At 42.9% G+C, this 22,745-nt stretch overlaps 1 protein-coding gene across 1 annotated transcript in view; it reads left to right on the top strand.

Moving 5' to 3' along the window:
• Positions 1–20,407, top strand: part of LOC105726265 (zinc finger protein 100) — a 31,663-nt gene extending 11,256 nt beyond the window's left edge. Inside the window, exon 4 of the mRNA XM_021676500.2 lies at positions 18,375–20,407. Within this exon, the coding sequence (XP_021532175.2) occupies positions 18,375–19,630 (1,256 nt within the window). The 3' untranslated portion in view covers positions 19,631–20,407. The remainder of the gene's footprint in view (positions 1–18,374) is intronic.
• The last annotated feature ends 2,338 nt before the right edge of the window (positions 20,408–22,745 follow it).

Below are 22,745 nucleotides of genomic sequence, written 5' to 3'. Positions count from 1 at the left end.
TTTTTTGAGACGGAGTTTCGCTCTTGTTACCCAGGCTGGCGTGCAATGGCGCAATCTCGGCTCACCGCAACCTCCGCCTCCTGGGTTCAGGCAATTCTCCTGCCTCAGCCTCCTGAGTCGCTGGGATTACAGGCACGTGCCACCATGCCCAGCTAATTTTTTGTATTTTTTTAGTAGAGACGGGGTTTCACCATGTTGACCAGGATGGTCTCGATCTCTTGACCTCGTGATCCACCCGCCTCAGCCTCCCAAAGTGCTGGGATTACAGGCATGAGCCACCGCGCCTGGCGACATGAAATATTTTAAAATTTGTGTCTTCAATAATTTATTTCATTGGTATCTTATATTTTTTATTGTAAAGACTTTTTTTTTTTTTTTTTTTTGAGATGGAGTTTTGCTCTTCTTGTCCAGACTGGCACAATTTCAGCTCACCACAACATCCGCCTCCTGGGTTTAGGCCATTCTCCTGCCTCAGTCTCCCAAGTAGCTGGGACTATAGGCACACACCACCATGCCTGGCTAATTTTGTATTTTTAGTAGAGACGGGATTTCTTCATGTTGGTCAGGCTGGTCTCAAACTCCGGACCTCAGGTGATCTGCCTGCCTTGGCCTCCCAAAGTCCTGGGATTGTAGGTGTGAGCCACAGTACCCAGCCAAAGTTTTTTTATCTTCATGGTTAAATTTGTTCTCAGAAACTTATTATTTTAATGCTATTGTAAATCAGATCGTTTTCTTTATTGTATAGTTTGTTTTAAGTGTATCGAACAATAATTTATACTTGTATGTTAATTTTACATTTTGCTGATTTGCTGTGTGTTAGACAAATTTCAATGTAGTGTTTATGTTTTTTTATATATAAAATCATATGATCTACAAACAGCAACTTTTTACTTATTTGTCCTCAATTTCAATGGCTTTTTAAAGATGTTTTTGACTCAGGATTCTGCCGCATACTTCCAGTACTACATTAAAATAGAAGCATAGACAATGAGTACAATATAGTTTTGCATTGGTGTCTGTGAATTTGAAGGAGCAAACACCTCTTCAAGTTTTTATAAACTGCTTTCAAGAGGTAAAGATCTTTTGCTAGGTCCCTAGGGTGATGGAATGCCCTCTGGGTTTGTAGTAGAGGGTTTGTAGCTTGGTCACAAGGATGCTGTGTCTGCACTAGAGTCCACTTTTAGTTGGCTTGTTACAAAGGGCTTGGGTAATTGTAATTCTCATTTTATTTTATTTTTATTCCTGTATATCCTTCAAGACTTTTTTCTGTGGAGCAGATACTAGGGCAGTTTTCTGCAGTCAGGTCCATATGTAATGGCCCTTATATCAGGATGTGAATGAGTATAGCTTTCACTGAATACCAAAGACGATTGTCAGAGATCACTGTGTGGGTTTCTGTGTAGGCAGAACTGGCCATGAAGTATTACCCATGGAGCTGGAACTGAGTCATTGAATTGTTTCAGGGACCACAGTAAAGACCAAGGTCTGCAGTCCTGCCCACATGGCTATAAATGGGTACCTTCCTCCAGGTCTCTGGAAGACAGGACCTCTCCCAGACTGTGGCTAGGAGGAGTTTGGGATGCTTACAGAGTAAGTTCAGAATTCTCATGGGACCATGTTGGGTGGGCCATTTCTTGGTATGTAGTCAAGGCCAGGGGTCCTGTAGTTTCCCACCTGAATGAGGGCCTGCCCTCTGAAAAGAACACTCCTCAAACTTGGGCTTGGGCAGAGTTTCACAACTCCCTCCCTAGATCTCAGAGTTCTCTTAAAGGTACTTATTTTGGAGACAAGGTCTTGCTTCATAACCCAGGCTGGTCTTCAAATCCTGGCCTAGAGCAATTCTCCAACCTCAGTGTACCATGTAGTTTTCATTACAAGTATGAACCAAAATGCCTGATTCTCTTATAAAGGCATTTTTGTGAAGAATGTCTAACAAATGTTCTTGCTGTGGGGAACATAAGCAAATAGAGCACCTTTCTTTTTTTTTTTTTTTTAAATCTTTCTTATGTCACTTTTCCTATATATTTTTACGTTCTTTTTTTTTTTTTTTTTAAAGACAAAGTCTTACTCTTTTGCACAGGCTTGAGTGCAGAGGCACAGCCTCAGCTCACTATGACCTCCATGTCCCTGGTTCAAGTGATTCTCCTGCCTCAGCCTCCTGAGTAGCTAGGATTACAGGCACCTGCCACCACGCCTGGCTGAGTTTTCTATTTTTAGTAGAGACGAGGTTTCACCATGTTGGCCAGGCTGGTCTGAAATTCCTCACCTCAACTGATCCAGACACTTCGGCCTTCCAAGGTGCTGGGATTACAGATGTGAGCCATCACACCTAACCTATATTTTTACTTTCTATTTTTTATTTCAAACTTGTCTAAAATTTTAGATTTAAACATTTCAGACAATATGTTGGACTTTACATATTATAAGCCTGAAGTAAGTTAGATAATTGGTAGGCACACCAAGTTTACTAAAATAGTTACTTATAAATTTAGGTATTAAAGGAATTATAGGATTTTCACCCACTTTCTTTAGTGAACAACTAAATGGTAACAATTTATGGCGAAATATTTGTTTTATATATCAGAGGCGCTAACTATATTTTGCAAAATAAAAGTTTTTAAAATTAGCAGTGTGAGGCTATTCTTTTTTTTTTCTTTGGAGACAGTCTCACTCTATACCCAGGCTAGAGTGCAGCGGCACAATCTCGACTCACTGCAACCTCTACCTTCCCGGTTCAAGTGATTCTCCTGCCTCAGCCTCCTGAGTAGCTGGGATTAAAGGCATGCGCCACTATGCCCAGCTAATTTTGTATTTTTATAGAGACGGGTTTCTCCATGTTGGTCAGGCTGGTCTCGAACTCCCAGCCTCAGGTGATCCACCTGCCTCATCCTCCAAAATGCTAGGATTACAGGCTTAAGCCACCACACCTGGCCTTAGAATATTTTATTTATGTACTGCATATTTTCTGAAATTTTACTGCCATACAGTGCATGCTAATAATTCAAAATACTTTCCTTGCATGAGTACACAGTTACAGTCGAATATTGTAGTCAGTTAGACAAACTCTTTTTTAATGGTGCATCAGTGTTGCATACCAGATTTTATGAGTAAACATGTCTCTTATTGTGCAAGTTTCATATTAGTGTTTTTTAGTATAGTTTTCTTAACATCAGCTTATTGTGTTATTTGGTTTTACATATGTATTATAATTTTATACAATTTGTAATTCTGTTCATACGCTTTAAGTCAACGTGATGTTTAATTAAGAGATAAGTCAGCCATATGTCTACCATGATCAGATTATATATGTATGTGTGTTTATCTATAAATATGACTCCAATATTGGTTATGGCTTATCTTGTATATATTCTTTCTTAGCTGATTTTCAGTGATTGTTTTATCTTGTCTAAGTGAGTAGTCATGGAAATATTTTTACTACATTTAATGATGAATATGTATTGCCTTTGTGTGAGAGAAACACTTATAATTTGAAGGTAATTTTTGAAAATAATTTTTTGTAGAGAGGGAATCTCCCTGTGTTGCTCAGGCTGATCTCAAATTTTTAGGTTCAAGTGACCCTCCTTTTTTGTCCTGTTAAAAAAAATCTGTATCAAAAAGTGTTTTTTTTGTTTTAGAAAAGTTAATGATTGTGGCTGACTGTGGTGGCTCACTCCTGTATTCCCAGCACTTTGGGAGACTGAGGCGTGAAGATCACCTGAGGTCAGGAGTTCAAGACCAGCCTGGTCAACATGAAACCCTGTCTCTACTAAAAATACAAAACATTAGCTGGGTGTGGTGGTGAGCACCTATATTCCCAGCTACTCAGGAGGCTAAGGCAGGAGAGTCACCTGAACCCAGGTGGCAGAGGTTGCAGTGAGCCAAAATTGCGCTACTGCACTCCAGCCTGGGCAATAAGAGTAAAACTCCATTTCAAAAGAAAAAGAAAAATTAATGGTTGTAAAAACACATAACAAAAAATTTAGCATCTTAAATCTATTTAAGTGTACTTTTCAGCCAGGCATGGTGGTGGCTCACAACTGTAATCCCAGGATTTTGGGAGGCCAAGAAAGGAGGATCAGTTGAGCCCAAAAATTTGAGATCAGTCAGGACAATACAGGCAGATTCCCTCTCTACAAAATTATTTTAAAAATTGCTGGACAGGCGCGGTGGCTCACGCCTGTAATCCCAGCACTTTGGGAGGCCAAGACAGTCAGATAACCTGAGGTTGGGAGTTCAAGACCAGCCTGAGAAACAGGGAGAAACCTTGTCTCTACTAAAAATACAAAATTAGCTGGGCGTGGTGGCACATGCCTGTAATCCCAGCTACTCAGGAGGCTGAGGCAGGAGTATTGCCTGAACCTGGGAGGCAGAGGTTGTGATGAGCCAAGATCGCACCATTGCACTCCAGTCTGGGCAACAAGAGCAAAACTCTGTTTTAAAAAAAAAAAAAAATTGCCAGGCATAGTTGTGTGCACCTGTGGTTTCAGCTGCTTGGGAAGTTGAGAGAAGAAATTACTTGAACCTGGAAGTTTTGAGGCTTAAGTGCATAATTGTGCCACAACACTCCAGCTTGGGTGACAGTGAGAGTCAAAAAAAAGTTTTGCAGGCCGGACATGATGGCTCACACCTATAATCCCAGCACTTTGGGAAGTCGAGGTAGCAGATAAACTGAGGTCAGGAGTTTGAGACCAGCGTGACCAACATGGCGAAACCCCCTCTCTACTGAAAATATAAAAATCAGCCAGGTGTGGTGGCAAGTGCCTGTAATCCCAGCAACTCAGTAGACTGAAGCAGGAGAATCGCTTTAACCCGGGAGCCGGAGGTTGCAGTGAGCTGAGATCACCCCATTGCACTCCAGCCTGGGCAAGAAGAGTGAAACACTGTCTCAAAAAAAATTTTTTTTTTTTTTTTTGCATTTTCAGCATGTTACATATATTCACTTTGTTATGCAAAAGACTTTTAGAAATTTTACATCTTGTGAAACTAAAAGTAAATACCCATTAAGTAACAACCCATTTTGGCCGGGCATGTGGCTTATGCCTGTAATCCCAGCACTTTGGGAGGCTGAGGTGGGCGGATCACAAGGTCAGGAGTTCAAGACCAGCCTGGCCAACATGGTGAAACACGTCTCTACAAAAAATACAAAAATTTGCCAGGTGTGGTGCTTCATGCTTGTAGTCCCAGCTACTCGGAGGCTGAGGCAGTAGAATTGCTTGAACCTGGGAGCTGGAGGTTGCAGTGAGCTGAGATCAAGCCACTGCATTTCAGCCTGGGCAACAGAGTGAGACTCCGTCTCAAAAAAAATGTATGTATATATGACTAGATTTCCTTCTTTAAGACCGAATAATATTCCATTGTATGTATATGTTGCATTTTTGATATGTTCATAAGTCAAGAGATATCTGGGGTGCTTCAGCCTTTGGCTTTTGTGAATACAGGTACAATAATCATAGATGTTCAAATATGTGTACTAGGTCTTTTGTTGCATAGTTTGACTATAGATTCAAAATGGAATTCCTGTATTTGATAACTAATTCCATTTTAAATTATTTGAGAAACATTTATAACCTTTTCAAATAATGACTGAATCTGTGTTTTCTACTAACAATCAACAGAGGTTTCATTTTCATTTAATCATCAACAGATTCCACCTTTTTGTTTTGAGACATAGTTTTGCTTTTGTCACCCAAGCTGGAGTGCAATGGCACAATCTTGGCTCACTGCAACCTCTACCTCCCAGATTCAAGCGATTCTCTTGCCTTAGCCTCCCAAGTAGCTGAGATTACAGGCTTGTGCCACCACACCCGGATAATTTTTATATTTTTAGTAGAGATGGTGTTTCACCATGTTGGCCAGGCTGGTCTCGAACTTCTGACCTCAGGTGATCTGCCCACCTCAGCCTCCGAAAATGCTAGGATTACAGGGGTGAGCCACCGCATCTGGTTGAATATTTTATCACATGTAATTTGCAAATATTTTCACCCATTTCCTATGAGTCATTTTCACTCAATTGAATGTGGTTTTTTTGTTGTTTTTTTGAGATGGAGTCTCACTCTGTTGCCCAGGCTGGAGTGCGATGGTGCGGTCTTGACTTACTGCAACCTCTGCCTACTGGGTTCAAAGGATTCTCCTGCCTCAGCCTCCCGAGTAACTGGGACTACAAGTGTGTACCACCACACCCGACTAATTTTTTTTATTTTTAGTGGAGATGGGGTTTCACTATGTTGGCCAGGCTGGTCTCAAACTCCTGAAACTTCTTATGATCCACCCACCTTGGCCTCCCAAAGTGCTGGGATTACAGGTGTGAGCCACTGTGCCTGGCCAATTTTTTTATTTTTAATGTACCGAAATTTTGAAGTCTAGTATAGTTAAATTTTTCTGTTCTTTTTTTGTTTTTGCTCATGCATTTAATGTTGTATCTAAGAAAATGGTGCCAAGACCCATGTCATGACTTTTTTCCATTTTGTTCTAAGAGAGTTTTTTTTTTATGTGTATTTTATTGAAAACATTTTTCAGATATGGTTCAAGGAAATGATCCAACTTTATCAGTATTGACATTTAGTTTTTAACGTTATTTTTTGAAAATAATTCTCTCGTGTGTTCATGGCAACTTTGAAGATCATTTAATCATATACACAAGGGTTCATTTCTGAACTCTCTTCTGCTCTTCTGTCTGTTTATCTGTCTATGTATCAGTATCATACTGTTTTTGTTATTGTAGCTCTTAATGTTTTAATATCAGGAAATATAATGACTCTTTGTTCTTTTTCATGGGTGTTTATAGTTCATAATCAAATTTAAAATTTTTAAAGAATATTTCTGTAATAAAACTGTGCTACTGAGATTTTTGTAGAGATTATATTGCATTTGTTTACCTCTGTAGGTTATATTGGCATCTTAACAAAATTAAAATTTTTGACCCTTGAGCAGGAATATGTTGAAGAATGTGTTTTATTTTTATTTTATTTTATTTATTAGAGACAGGGTCTTCCTATATTACCCAAGGTGGTTTCGAACTCATGGCCTTAAGCAATCCTCCTGCCTCAGCCTCCCAAAATGCTAGTATTACAGGTGTGAGCCATTGCATTTGGCCTATGTGTTTTATTTTTAGATATTGTCAAATTTTCCAGTTTTACTTTTGCTTTTAATTCCTGGTTTCATTCAGTTTTGGTCAGATACCATACAGTGTATAATTTTGGTCTTAAAGTTATTTGTTGTCTTCGTTTTCAGACAGGATTGTACTCTGTCACCCAGGCTAAACTATAGAGGCATAATTTTGGCTCACTGCAACCTCAGCCTCCTTGACTTAAGTGATCTTTCCACGTCAGCCTCCTGAGTAGCTGAGACTACAGACATGCACTACCATGCCTGGCTAATTTTTTGATTATTTGTAGAAATAGGGTCTCACTATGTTAACGACACTGATCTTATACTTGTGGTCCTAAGTGATCCTCTCACTTTTGTCTTTCAAATTGTTGAAATTATAGGTATCAGCCACTACACCTAGCCGGTATTCTTTAATAAGACTTGTTATGTGTTCTAACAGAATACATTAGGTACAAATAAGAATATTGTGTATTATTTTCCTTTTAACTGAAAAGTTTTGTACCTATCTGTTGAGCTTGGTTGGTCTGTGGTATGGTTTGGATGTCCATGTTCTGAACCTCCTGCTGCAATTTAATCCTCAGTGTTGGATGTGGAATGTGGTAGGAGGTGTTTATGTCATGGGGGCAAATTTCTCATAAATGCCTTGGCACTATCCTTTAGATAATAGGAAAGTTTACACTCCATTCATTCAAATGAGAGCTGGTTCATTAAAAGAACTTGGCTTTTTTTTTTTTTTTTTGAGATGGAGTTTTACTCTGTTAGGGCAATAGTGCAATCATGGCTCACTGTAACCTCTCCCTCCCACATTCAAGCGATTCTCTTGCCTCAGCCTCCTACGTAGCTGGGATTACAGGCACCTGCCACCATGCCTAGCCAATTTTTCGTAGTTTTTTAGTAGAGATGGGATTTCTTTCTTTTTTTTTTTTTCCTGGGTAACTGGGACCAAGTGATAGGATTTCACCATGTTGGTCAGGCTGGTCTCAAACTTCTGACCTCAGGTGATCCGCCCCTCGGCCTCCCAAAGTGCTGGAATTACAGGCTTGGGCCACCATGCCCAGCCTGAACCTGGCTTTTTCACCTCATACTTGCTCTTTCTCTTACCATGTGATATGTTCAGTTATTCTTTGCCTTCTACTGTAAGTTTTTTGAGACTGTCACTAGAAGCAGAAACTGGCACACACTTTCTATACAGTCTAATGAACTGTGAGCAAAATAAACATTTTTTCTCAATAAGTTACACATTCTCAGGTATTTCTCCATATGCAGAATAGTTAATAAGTCTAGAATGTTGTCATTGATCTTTTATCTAAATTTTCTATTTATTATTGCAAATGGGGTCTTGATGTCTATAGTTATTTTTTGCGATGTATTTTTTGCTTCACTTTTCCCAAAATTTGCTTTATATATTTTGGAGCCCTGATGTTATATATAAATATATGAGAGTTATAGATTCCTGGTAAATTGACCCATTTGGCCATTATATAATATCAGTGTTTGTCTCATGCTATTATTTGATTCAAAGCATATTATATTTAATATAATTATTACCACCTCACCCAATCGTAGGTACTATTTTCATGAAATATAGATTCTTTCCACTCTGTTACTTTCAGCTTATTTCACTCAATGCTAAAATGCGTCACTCATAGACAGCATATTGCACGCTTTTTTGTGTAAGCCACTCAAGCATCTTATTTATCTTTTTATAAACTTATTTATTTTTGAGATGGAGTCTCACTTTGTCAGTCAAACTGATTTGCAGTGGCATGATCATAGCTCACTGTAGCCTTACCCTCCCAAACTCAGATGACTTATTTCAGCTTCTCAAGTAGCTGGGTTGTAACAATGTGCCCTCACACCCAGCTAGTTTACTTTTATTTACATGTTTTTTTTTCGGAGAGGCAGGGTTTTGCTGTGTTCTCCAGTCTGGTCTCAAATTCCCGAGTTAAAGTGATCAGCTCAGCCGGGCGCGATGGCTCATGCCTGTAATCCCAGCACTTTGGGAGTCCGAGGCGGGTGGATCACAAGGTCAAGAGATCGAGACCATCCTGGTCAACATGGTGAAACCCCGTCTCTACTAAAAATACAAAAAATTAGCTGGGCACGGTGGCACATGCCTGTAATCCCAGCTACTCAGGAGGCTGAGGCGGGAGAATTGCCTGAAAACCCAGGAGGCAGAGGTTGCGGTGAGCCGAGATCGCACCATTGCACTCCAGCCTCGGTAACAAGAGCGAAACTCCGTCTCAAAAAAAAAAGTGATCAGCTCTCCCGTGGCCTCTCAAAGCCTCACGGCATGAGCTACTGTGGTCAGCCAAAATTTTATATTTTTGTGGAACCATATTGCATTATTTTGTATACATTGTCATCTTTGATTGAAATTTGGACATTAAAGAAAGCTACCTGTCACAATCTTTATAATGTAGCTTTGTCCTGGCATAGTCTGAACAATTGTCTTGGTTAGAGATTTTTGAGAGTCTCTCAAACATGTTCTTAGAATGTGTCTTATCTGAAATTTTGTCTTTATTTTTTAGTTAAAGGAGTTTATTCGTGTTTCTTATTAATAGTTGTAAGGTTTGTTCTTGGGTTCTTGCCACATTTAAAATGAAGAAACTGAGGCCAGCACGAAAAGAATCCAATGTGAAGGAATTTATTCAGGCTCCCGGGTGAGGTTCTGCGGTCCAGACAGAAGGGGCCAGAGAAGTCACACGGACTCCTCTCAGGCACAGGGTTTTATAGGGAGTGGAGGCATCTGATTGGTCGTTCCCCAGGTAAGTGGGACAAGATGGAGGGGAGTAGGGCCCGGATGGAACAAAATGGAGGGGAGTGGGGCCCAGATAGGACAAAATAGTAGGCAGGGAGTGGGGCCCAGACAGGACAAATTAGTAGGCAGGAAGACAAAATGGCAGGCACGGGGTGGGGCCTGCAGAAGACAAAATGGCAGGCATGGAGTGGGGCCTGAATAGGACAAAATAGTAAGTAGGGAGTGGGGCTTTTTCCTGGGGCTCCCGAGGGGGGGTGTGTGTTCAAGCTCCCGGAGAGGGAAGGGGGCGTGTCTGAGCCCCCGGAGAGGGAAGGGGGCGTGTCCGAGCTCCCGGAGAGGGAAGGGGGCGTGTCCGAGCCCCCAGAGAGGGAAGGGGGCATGTCTGAGCCCCCGGCGAGGGAGGGGGCATGTCAGAGCTCCCCGTGAGGGAGGGGGGCGTGTCCGAGCTCCCCGCGAGGGAGGGGGTGTGTCCGAACTCCCTGCAAGGGGAGGAGGTGTGTTCGAACTCCCCGCGAGGGGAGGGGGTGTGTCCGAGCCCCCGGTGAGGCAACCGGCCTTACATTCCGACCTTTTGATGATAGATAGAGGGCGCCGCTCTTTCTGACTACCTCCTGCTGAATGGGGTGAAGTAAGGGGGACAGGTCAGTTGGCTGGTGCCTCGACCGAGACGTGGACAAAGGGATGAAGCAGCATTTGGTTAACAGCCACTCATCCAATTTCTCGCATACGAGCTTGTAGGAACCTGAGAAAAAAAGGGGCCATTAGTAAAAGCAAACAGATTATAATGATAGGAGTGATGATGGGGGTTAACCAGGTAAGCATAGGATGCCACCAGCTTTGGGACAAGGCTCCTATATTTTGTTTTTTTCGGAAGTCTTCTTGGAGGCGGTGGAGAGTGTTGATGTTCTCCTCTACTAGGCCTGATTCATTGATGTAGTAGCAGCATTCTTCCTAAAGAAACATACAGGTACCCCCTTTTTCCGCTGTTAGCAGGTCAAGGGCCCGTCGGTTTTGGAGAGTTACCTGATCTAGTGACATGATTTGTCACTGGAGGGAGGCTAGAGAAGTGGCTGATGCTTCAATGGCTACACGGAGCTTGTCTTCCAGTTGAGTGGCTGAAGTGACATTGTAGCCCATTGCTCCACTTCCTATTTCAGCAGCTACTAGAGATGATGCTAAAGAGAGGCCGACTACTACAGGGAGGAAAACAGCTCGTTTGTTTTGGCGAACAGAGGGAGGAGGCATAAGGAGGGATAGGAACTCAGCCTGCCCATATGCCTTCAACTGTGGGACCAGAGTAACAGGTACGCAAGGGAAGGGAAGGGAGGCATTTATAACCTTGGTTAGGGTCCCATTATACCAAAAGTATCCTCCCAGAGGTGCAGAGTGGGTGGATCTTACTTTTACAGTTGTGTTGCAGCTGGGGCTGTCAGTTGTTCCGTAGCAAAGAAAGAGATTCTGGGAGTGTGCTTTGAACAGCGGGATTCCTGTTAGGATGGTATCGGGTCCCGTAGGTGATCATGACAGGTTGAACTCGGTCCGGAGGGGAACTGCGGCTAAGGGGGATTCATTGAGGGAGGCACACAAAAAACAATTAGTAAAGTTTATGGCTTCAGTTAAACTTAACATATTAACACCTTGCTGTACTAGTGTTAACCAAGAGAAAGGTTGGGGGTTATTGCTGGAGGATCCAAATTGGTTAGTTAAAGCGGCCTCATTTTGTAAAATGGTGTTGCCTAATGAGCTGAGTCGGTCTACTTCCACTGGCACGACGCGGGTATAGGTTTGATATATTTGCTATGTACCACTGGGGTGGCTATTTGTAAACCTGGTGTATATTTTACCTGCAATTCCCTTTTTCCATTGATCGTGCCAGGGCTCACGAATAGTAAGGGACACCTTGCCTTGGTTGTCAGTAGAAATTACTTCACTTTTTGGGGTTTTATGCATGACACAAGAGGCGTACAGGCATCCACCAAAGATAGCACTCCACTTATGACAAAAATTCTTGGTTTGGTCATACAGAAAGCAGAGGGCGAAGTTATTCTGAGAGTTCTTAATAGTATTGGCCTTGGATTTTAGGAACTCGAATTTTATGGAGGATTTGCAATTTATGGGCTGGCAGTCTACTTGAGCAATATATTGGGTCTTAGTAGTGGGGCCTTGTTTCCAGGATTCCTGCAAATAGAACCGCCAGGCATAGTAGGGACTGGCCTTAAGGGGAGATATTAGAAGGATTGTTAGGAGGATGATTTGAAGGGTTAGGAATTGACGGGCAGGGGCCGCGGGTGAGGTGGAGGCGAGTGGGACCCAAGGGTTTGGATTTCCATTGGTCATATTAAGGTGCCGCCTTAAGGCGGGACACATGATACCACAGGGTGTGACCTAGGAGCTTGGCAGCCGTGGGGGTGGTTAGGATAATGATGTGGGGTCCTGACCACCTAGGCTGCAGAGATCCTGGTTGGAGCTCCCGAAGGAGAACACTGTCACTTGGTTGCAGGGGTGCTGCCGGGTGCGAGTCTCCAGGCCCTGGAACAACGGGGAGAGCACGATCTGCGTGTTCCCTGAGTAAGTGGTGAAGGAGAGATAACTAGGGAAGGTAGGTGGCTAGGGGAGGTGGTTGCACCAGAAAATCATGGGAAACCAAGAAGGGCCGACCGTACAGCAACTCAAAGGGGCTAAGGCCTGTTGGTTCCCGTGGGGTGGCTCAGATCCAGGCTAGAGCAAGAGGTAGGAGAGTAGGCCAAGAAAGTTTTACCCCAATGGTCAGTTTAGCCAAATGGTCTTTGAGAATCCCATGGGCCCGTTCAACCTTACCCGATGACTGAGGGTGGTAGGGGATGTGTAGTTTCCAGGAGATGTCGAGAGACTTGATGACCAGCTGGACTACCTGGGCTATGAATGCTGGACCATTGTCTGACTGGATGGTGGCAGGTAGGCTGAAGCGGGGGATGATCTCTTGAATAAGAATGGAGGCTACTGTGTCTGCTGTCTCACAAGAGGTAGGGAAAGCTTCAATCCAACCTGAAAAGGTATCTACAAAGGTTAGGATGTAGTGAAGTTTTTTGTGAGTGGGCATATGGGTGAAATCAATTTGCCGATCCTGAGCTGGCAGGTTGCCACGCATTTGGTGGGTGGGAAACTGTGGCTTTAGGCTTCCCTGAGATGAGACCTTAGAGCAAGTGATACATGTTTTGTGTACCTGCTCAATTGTTTGTTGTAGGCCTGGTGAATAAAAGAGGGGTTGTATAAAGCGGTACAACGCCTTGGGCCCTATATGTAAGGATTGGTGTATTTCGGCAATAATTGTAGGAGCCTGTTCCCGTGGGAGGGCGATCTTATTATTTAGGAAGATCCAGCCCTGGTCAGACTCGGTTCCTCCCTTTAACATAAGGTCCTGTCTTTCTGATGATGAGTACTTTGGCGATGTAGCTGTGGTAAGGAACAGAATTGGAGCGGGAGCTGGCCTGGTAGTAGTTAGGGCCTTTGCTACCGCATCTGCCCTTGCATTGCCCCGAGAAACAACATCCTGCTGGGCCCGGTGCCCTCGGCAGTGGATGACCGCAACCTCTTTGGGCAACATCAGAGCTTGAGATTTGGGTGGCATTGACTATATTGGGAGGGATAGGGGGTTGAAGCAATGGGTTAAGACAGGGCGTAGTCTCAGTTAGGAGAGACAGTAGGAGGTGTGTATGTGAGGGGTTTGACTTCGTGCATTTGAGATTAGTGAGTTGGAGAGTGGCCCCCACAGCCTGGAGAATATCTCATCCTAGCAAGGGAACTGAGCATGAGGGTATGATTAAACAGGAGTGAGAGAAGGGGTGTCCCTCGAGGACACAGACTAGGGGAGGAGTTCGGTTAGGACAGGAAGGTCTTCCTTCAATTCCCATGACCATGACCTGGGAAGGTGTACTAGGCCCTGAGAAGGAAGGCAATACAGAGTAGGCAGCCCCCGTGACCACTAAAAGAAGTGGACTTACCTGCTACCTGCAGTGTTACCCTGGGCTCAGCAAGGGTGATGGGGGTCCTCGAGTCTGGGCTGCATTTGTCATCCAGAAGGCCAAGAAATTCAAGGGGAGGGATCGCTTCCCACGGACCGGCCTGCTCCTCACATAGAGGTGCGGGGATTGAGCCTGTGGTCCGGGATGGGCAATCAACCTTCCAGTGTTTAGTCTGTTTGCAGCTTGGGCAAGGTCCAGGAGGTGGACGAGGACAGGGGCACTGCCGGGCCCAATGTCCCTCTTGATCACATCTATAGCAGGACCCGAGTGGGGCCCTTAAAGCATTTCGGACAGGTTTCGATGGACCTCCCTCACCAGATGTTTGGTAGATTGCCGGCCTCAGGGCTGCTACAAGAACTCGGGCTTGGAGACCTGTCTTCTGCCATAATTTGGCCTGTCGGGTGGCCTTAGCCTTATCCTCTCGGCCATTAAAAACCTTAAATGCCATGTTTACCAGGTCTCGTATGGGAGTCTGGGGGCCTTCCTCAGCTTCTTTAAGCTTCCTCCTTATATCAGCCGCTGACTGGGAGATAAAGTGGGTGGCTAGGACTGTAGCTCCTAAGGAGGCCGGATCCAGCCGGGTATGGAGGATCATAGCATTAGTCAAGCGGTCAAGGAAGGCAGCTGGGTTTTCATTGGGTCCCTGAGTTATTTCCCTTAACCTATCGTAATTGACTACCTTTTGGGCTGCACTTTGCATGCCCGCCAGGAGGCACTGTAGCATTTGGTCTCGATGGCGGCGGCCATCCCGACCGTCCTGATAATCCCAGTTAGGGTCGGCCTCGGGGACCGCTGCCGCGCCTACTGGCATCTGGTTGTTAGTCAGATGTATCTGATTAGCGTATTCCTGGGCTGCTGTGAAAATCCGGTCACGCCCATCTAGGGTAAGGGTGGAGGATAGGATTACAAATGTGTCATGCCAGGTTAAATCATATGCCTGAGTAAGGTAGCGGAATTCTTTGGTGTAAGCAGTAGGATTGGTGGAGAAAGATCCTAGGCATTTTTTAATGGCTGACAAATCAGAGAGGGAGAAGGGAACATGCACTCGGATAATACCCTCTGCTCCGGCCACCTCGCAGAGGGGGCAATGGAGGGAGGCTCCGTCGCTAGGAGCACTGCGCGAGCCAGTGTGTGCACTAATGGGAGAGGCTAGGTTGGAATCAGGAGATGGAGGAACCAGGGGGGATTGTTGCACCTTTATTATTACCCTTATTATTATTACTGTCGTTACTACAATCTTTATCATTACTACCTTTAGCATCATCACCTTTACCATTACTACCATTACCATCATTACCATTACCATAACCTTCATTATGATCACCACTTTTACCATTACCACCATCACCTCCATTATCACCTACAACATACTACCGTCACTTTCATCACCTTCATTATCATTACCACTTTCATTACCACCATTATTAACAGTCATCTTCATCTCGAGGGCTTGAGTTGGTTAGTTAAGGTGGCCTTATTTGGTAGGTCCACTGGGGAGGCGACGTGCCTCGAGGGTGGCTGAATCTGTAACTACTGCATAGGCTGCATAGGCCGCTTTTTGTTACCCCTCTGCTGTCACTATTGAACTCCTATTTACAAAAAGGCAAGGTCTGGGTTAGAGAGAGAAAGATTAGTCAGGTCCTCCCGATGTGTAACAAATGTATCTATTAGCTTAGGACAGGAATGGGCTGGGGAGGGGAAATGGGATGGAAGAGGAAACAAAGTAGCCAAGTTGAGTAGAGAAGTGAGAGGAAAGCTGACTGAAGGATTTTTAAAGAGAAAGTAAGACTCAGAGTGTAGAGGAATGGTAAAGAAGGCATTTTTTTTCTTTTATTTATGGAAAGCCCTAGTTTGGGTAGGTTTTGGGCTAGGCATCCTAATGATGACTTGGGGTCTAAGTGGGACTTCTGGTTCCCCATAGTTGACTTTTGTGGGTCAATCAGAGGTGAGGAAGGGATAGGAACAGGTATTACACCCAACGTGGGCAGAAGAGTTCCTTTCCTGGAGGGGGTGGCTGAGAAAACCTACAGGCTATAATGATTATAATAAGGAAGAAAATAAAAAGAGACAAGGCTAGGGCTATCTGCCACATGGCAAAATTAGAGGTTACAATAAAGACAGCACCACATATAAGACTGACGGACAAAGAGTGGGTGCCCCCCAAATGGGAGACCAGTCTGATGCCTTCCTGGCCACGTTCCCGTGGAACTGCAGGTTGAGGCCCACACAAGCCCCTGTAGCTGTTAGGCCGTGGGACTACACATAAACTTACTCACTCACTCACACCGGAATTAGGAAGAAAGCAGAAAAATAGAGTTAAAGTAGAAAGCAGGAGATGGTAGAGTTAAAAATAGAAAGCGGGAGAAAGGAGAGTGAATAGAAAGCAGGAGAAAGGAGAGTGAATAGAAAGCGGGAGAAAGTAGAGTTAAAAATAGAAAGCTGCCACCATCTTAAGGGTGCGGTCCAGCTGCCATCTTAGGTGGAAGAGAAAGCTAAGAGTGAGAAGCGGCCGCCATCTTAAGGGCGTGGTACGGCCACCATTTTGAGAGGGAGAAAAAGAGAAAGCTAAGAGAGAGACAGAAAAAGAGAGAAGCTGAAAATACAGTTTTTTAAATAAACGGAAGCCTTTTATGCCAAATGGGCTAATTTAAAACAACAAATTTGGTATGAACTGGGGATAATGGGGCTTCTGAATACCCACACCTCAATCGCTGCTGCGGGGGTGGTCAGAAGAGCGGCTAGGCGTCCCAGGCCGTGCTTACCAAGCACCGACAACGAGAGGGTTCACGAAAGTGGGGATGTCTCCCTCCAAATCCTGACCCTGACACGACAACGAGAGGGTTCAGGAAACTGGGGACGTCTCCCTCAAAATCCTGACCCTAAGAAACCCCTCACGGGGAGAAGACAGGAGTGTAGGGACGTCTCCTCTACGCTCAAGTCCTCGCGACGAGGCCGGGGCCACAGGCCCACAGCAAACAATGAGAAAGAGTCCCTGACGCGGCCGCGATTGCGAGCAGGGAATCCACGCGACGAGGCAAGCAGTGAGAGGAGTAGTGGGCAACAGAAGTCTTACCCTGCGGTGAAAGGGCTGCTTCCCAGTCCGGCGTTGAGTGGAGGAGTCAGTTTCCCCCAGGAGGGGTCTTACAACTCCTCCCAGGTTTCGGCACCATTTGTAAGGTTTGTTCTTGGGTTCTTGCCACATTTAAAATGAAGAAACTGAGGCCAGCATGAAAATAATCCAATGTGAAGGAATTTATTCAGGCTCCCAGGTGAGGTTCTGCAGTCCGGACAGGAGGGGCCAGAGAAGTCACACGGACTCCTCTCAGGCATGGGGTTTTATAGGGAGTGGAGGCGTCTGATTGGTCATTCCCCAGGTAAGTGGGACAACATGGAGGGGAGTGGGGCCCGGATGGAACAAAATGGAGGGGAGTGGGACCCAGATAGGACAAAATAGTAGGCAGGAAGACAAAATGGCAGGCACGGGGTGGGGCCTGCAGAAGACAAAATGGCGGGCATGGAGTGGGGCCTGAATAGGACAAAATAGTAAGTAGGGAGTGGGGCTTTTTCCTGGCGCTCCCGGGGGGGGTGTGTGTTCAAGCTCCTGGAGAGGGAAGGGGGCGTGTCCGAGCTCCCCGCGAGGGAGGGGGGCGTGTCTGAACTCCCCGTGAGGGGAGGGGGTGTGTCCGAGCCCCCGGTGAGGCAACCGGCCTTATAATAGTAATCACGTGCTACACCTGTTTTCTGTCTGTGGTACTGCAGTTTCTCTAGTGCTGTAATGTTTACCTTTGGGTCTCAACAAACTTAAACTGTCATTCCAAAGTATACTACCATTTCTTTCAGCATTATATTTCATGGGAGACACAAACCAGTGTCAGGAAAGACTCCTGGAAGCAAGTAATAACGTTGAAGGTGCCAGTATTTTACTTGTCATTTAAAAAAAGTTGGCACCAGGCATGGTGGCTCACGCCTGTAATCCCAGCACTTTGAGAGGCTGAGGCGGGTGGATCACCTGAGGTCAGGAGTTCGAGACCAGCCTGGTCAACATGGCAAAACCCCATCTCTACTAAAAATACAAAAATTAGCTGGGTGTGGTAGTGGGCACCTGTCATCCCAGCTACTGGGGAGGCTGAGGCAGGAGAATCACTTGAACCTGGGAAGTGGAGGTTACAGTAAGCCAAGATTGGTGAGATGAGGTTTCACCATGTTGGCCAGGCTGTTCTTGAACTCCTGACCTCAGATGATCTGCCTGCCTCAGCCTCCCAAAGTGCTGGGATTACACAGACTTTTACTTTTAAGTGGCTCTTTGCATTGTTCTCACCATGGGCACTTCACACACTTAACTCATTTATAAATTTTGGTTAGTAATTTTCTGTCATTTTTATATGTCTATAAAGGAATTAGGGCCTTTGGTATTTTCCTATGCCATCTTGTTTATATAGTTTGTATAATACTATAGGTTAGATATTTATCTGCATCTAGTAATTTGTTATTTCTGTTTCTTTCAGTTCTGTATTCTAATTTTGCCCAAGACCTTTGGCCAGAGCAGGACATAACAGATTCTTGTCAAGAAGTGCTGCTGAAAAAATATGGAAAATGTGGACATGAGAATTTACAGTTAAGAAAAGGGTGTAAAAGTGTGGATGAATGTAAGGTGCACAAAGAAGATCATAACAAACTAAACCAGTGTCTGGCAAGTACCCAGAGTAACATATTTCAGTGTGATCCGTATGTGAAGGTCTTTCATAAATTTTCAAATTCAAACAGACTTAAGATAAAACATACTGGAAAGAAACCTTTCAAATGTAAACAATGTGAAAAATCATTTTGTATGCTCTTACACCTAACTCAACATAAAATAAATCATATTACAGAGAATTCCTACCAATGTAAAGATTGTGGCAAAGCCTTCAACTGGTTCTCAACCCTTACTACACACAGGAGAATCCATACTGGAGAGAAACCCTACAAATGTGAAGAATGTGGGAAAGCATTTAACCGGTCCTCACACCTTACTACACATAAGATAATTCATACTGGAGAGAAACCCTACAAATGTGAAGAATGTGGCAAAGCCTTTAACCGGTCGTCACATCTAACTACACATAAAAGAATTCATAGTGGAGTAAAACCCTACAAATGTGAAGAATGTGGCAAAGCTTTTAGCCGGTCCTCACACCTTACTACACACAGGATAATTCATACTGGACAGAAACCCTACAAATGTGAAGAATGTGGCAAAGCTTTTAACCAATCCTCAACCCTAACTACACATAAGATAACTCATGCTGGAGAGAAACCCTACAAATGTGAAGAATGTGGCAAAGCTTTTTACCGATTCTCATACCTTACTAAACATAAGATAAGTCATACTGGAGAGAAATTCTACAAATGTGAAGAATGTGGCAAAGGCTTTAACTGGTCCTCAGCCCTTACTAAACATAAGAGAATTCATACTGGAGAGAAACCATACAAATGTGAAGAATGTGGCAAAGCCTTTAATGAGTCCTCAAACCTTACTACGCATAAGATGATTCATACTGGAGAGAAACCCTACAAATGTGAAGAATGTGGCAAAGCCTTTAACCGATCCTCACAACTAACTGCACATAAGATAATTCATACTGGAGAGAAACCCCACAAATGTGAAGAATGTGGCAAAGCTTTTAATCGATCTTCAAACCTTACTAAACATAAGATAACCCATACTGGAGAGAAATCTTACAAATGGGAAGAATTTGGTAAAGCCTTTACCAGTCCCTAAGCATTACTAAACAAAATAACTCATACCGGAGAGAAACCCTACAAATGTGAAGAATGTGGCAAAGACTTTAACCAGTTCTCAGCTCTTATTAAACATAAAAATATTCATACTGGAGAGAACCCCTATGAGTGTGAAGAATGTGGCAAAGCCTTTAATAAGTTCTCAATTCTTAACAGTCATAAGATAATTGAGAAACTCTACAAATGAGAATTATGTGGCAATGCTTTTGAAAACATTTCAGCTTTTCTAAACATAAAAGAAATTATAGTGAGAAATCCTAGAAATGTGAAGAATGTGACAAAGCTTTTAAATGGTTGTCACACTTGATTGGAGGTAAGAATAATTTATGCTAGAGAAAACTTCTCCATGTGTGAACAGTGTGGGAAAACTTTCAGCCAGTGCTCATTCCTTACTGCACAGGAAAGCATTTATACTGGAGAAAAATTGTACAAATATAGCAACTGTGAAAAAGCCATTAATATATGCTCACATCTTACTCAACATTAGAGTTCATACTTAATAAAAACATAAGTGCAATTACTGTCAAAATATCTTTAAGAAAATATAAGCCTTTAAAGTGAAGAATATTTTGAAAAAGAACATCGTTGTCGGGTTGTAGTCTGTTTACCTGTAGCACAGAACTTATTGTACGCATTTTGTACTAGAGGAAACCTCTGAAGCAGTTGCTCAAACTTTGTTCAATATCAGGGAATTTATATTGGAAAAAAAACCCTGCAAATTTAATAAATTTGGAAAAATACTTTTTCAAAAACTACAGCTTAAAAACACCAGAGTTTACACTAAAACATATTTTTGCAGATGCAGTAAAAATTTTTTGAAAAGTAAATAATGATGTAATTCAGCTCTCAAATTATTTTGTTTCTTCATTCCTATTTACATGTGAAAGCATGTGATCATTTGTTGCTGCATCAAAGATATGGGAGATTCTTTTTTATTAGGTGAGCATTATTTATAAACTTAGTTACGGAATAGTAAGGACATTAAAACGTAAGATGCATGATGAAAATCTAAGTGAAGAGACTTTTTGTGGTTAACTTATATTAAGTAATATGTGCATTAGGTTTTCAGAGTAATCTGCATTATCGTGAGAAAAAAATTTTGATTTCATTTATAAGTAGATGAAAATTAGTATATTGTACTAATTATACTTTTATGAAAAATGCAGTATATTTTTAAAATTTTAGATTATATGTGACATTAATATATTCAACATTTTTAACATGTTAAATACTATTGTGCATTCAATGAAGTGTTATATGCCACAAACATTAGCCTATTCCACCTTATTCAAGAGTGTACATAAAATATGGAAACAATATATACTATTTGGTAACATAATGGTTTAACATCTCTAGTAATCTCTTTTGCCAAGGGCTTTCACTGAAAATAAGTTAAAGAATATTATTTCTGTAAGTTAATTTTTTATTTTTATTTTATTTATTTATTTAGTTTGAGATGGAGTCTCACTCTGTCACCAAGACTGGAGTGCAGTGGTATGATGTCAGCTCACTGCAACCTCTGCCTGATTTCAAGCAATTCTCCTGCCTCATCCTCCCGAGTAGCTGGGACTGCAGGCATGCGCCACCACACCTGGCTAATTTTTGTATTTTTAGTAGAGGCGGGGTTTCACCATGTTGGTCAGGCTGGTCTCAAATTCCTGACCTTGTGATCCACCCACCTTGGCCTTCCAAAGTGCTGGGATCACAGGTGTGAACCACAGTGCCTGGTTATTTTATTTTTTGAGAGGGAGTCTTGCTCTGTTGCCCAGGTTGGAATGCATTGGCACAATCTCGTCTCACTACAAACTCTGTCTCCTGCGTTCAAGGGTTGCAATCTTGGCTGACTACAACCTCCGCCTCCTGGGTTTAAGAGATTCTCCTGCCTGAGTCTCCCAAGTAATTGGGATTACAGGTGCCTGCCCCCACACCTGGCTAATTTTTGTATTGTAGTAGAGACAGGGTTTAACTATGTAGGTAGGGTGAGCTGATCTCAAACTCCTGACTTCAAATGATCTGCCTGCCTCAGCCTCCCAAAGTGCTGGGATTACAGGAGTGAGCCACTGTACATGGCCAAATTTTTATTTTTTAATTCAAATTTATTTTTCTTAATTACTTGGGGTACATGAGTATATATTCATGCAATATATGGCATATTTTAACACAAGAATACAGTATATAAGAATCACATCAGGGTAAATAAGTTATCCATCACCTCTAGCATTTATCCTTTGTATTACAAACAATCCAATTTTGTACTTTTTTTTTTCTTTTTTATTTAAAGACGGGGTTTCACCATGTTGGCCAGGCTGGTCTTGAACTCCTGACCTCAGGTGATCCGCCTGCCTCAGCCTCCCAAAGTGCTGATATTACAGGCGTGAGCCACCGCGCCTGGCCCAATTTTGTACTTTTAGTTATTTAAAAATGTACTATTAAATTGTTATTGATTACAGGGTTATTTTTGTGGTCATAATAAAAGTTATGTAGAAGCATAAATAATATCCATACATTTCTGAGTCCCAAATAAATATTTGTAAAGTTTTCTGATATTATTTTTGAGCATGTTTTCTGTCTGCCTGCAAACACATGCAGACTTTTAGTTTCGATTTATACAGAATTAAATATACATTAGTCTAAAGATAAACCTTAGGTGTAAGAAAATTATGGCATGAGTTTCTGTGAGTATGAATTTGTACCTATTTTCAGAAGAAAAGAGCATACTGAACAAATCATTTTAACAAGATGACTACTAGAAAATGCAAAACCTCAAAAATGCTGAAAGCAAATGTATTCTCTGGTTTGTACTGAATTAATTACTGTACAGTCTATGGCTTATAGTTCTGAATCTCCCCATGTAAATTATCTGTTTATACTTGTCTGGTACTCATGATAGACCCCTAATTATTTTGTATCTTTTATTGATTGATTGATTGATTGAGGTGGAATCTTGCACTGTGGCCCAGGCTGTAATGCAGTGGCACAATCTTGGCTTTCTGCAATCTCCGCCTCCTGGGTTCAAGCAATTCTCCTGTCTCAGCCTCCTGAATAGCTGGGACTACAGCCATGCACTACTATGCCCAGCTAATTTTTTTGTATTT

This window comes from Aotus nancymaae, unplaced genomic scaffold, assembly GCF_030222135.1.
Source record: "Aotus nancymaae isolate 86718 unplaced genomic scaffold, 86718_ANA_hifiasm-v0.15.2.pri h1tg000028l, whole genome shotgun sequence".
NCBI classification, from domain to species: Eukaryota; Metazoa; Chordata; class Mammalia; order Primates; family Aotidae; genus Aotus; species Aotus nancymaae.
This window is presented reverse-complemented; position numbering and strand designations above follow the sequence as displayed.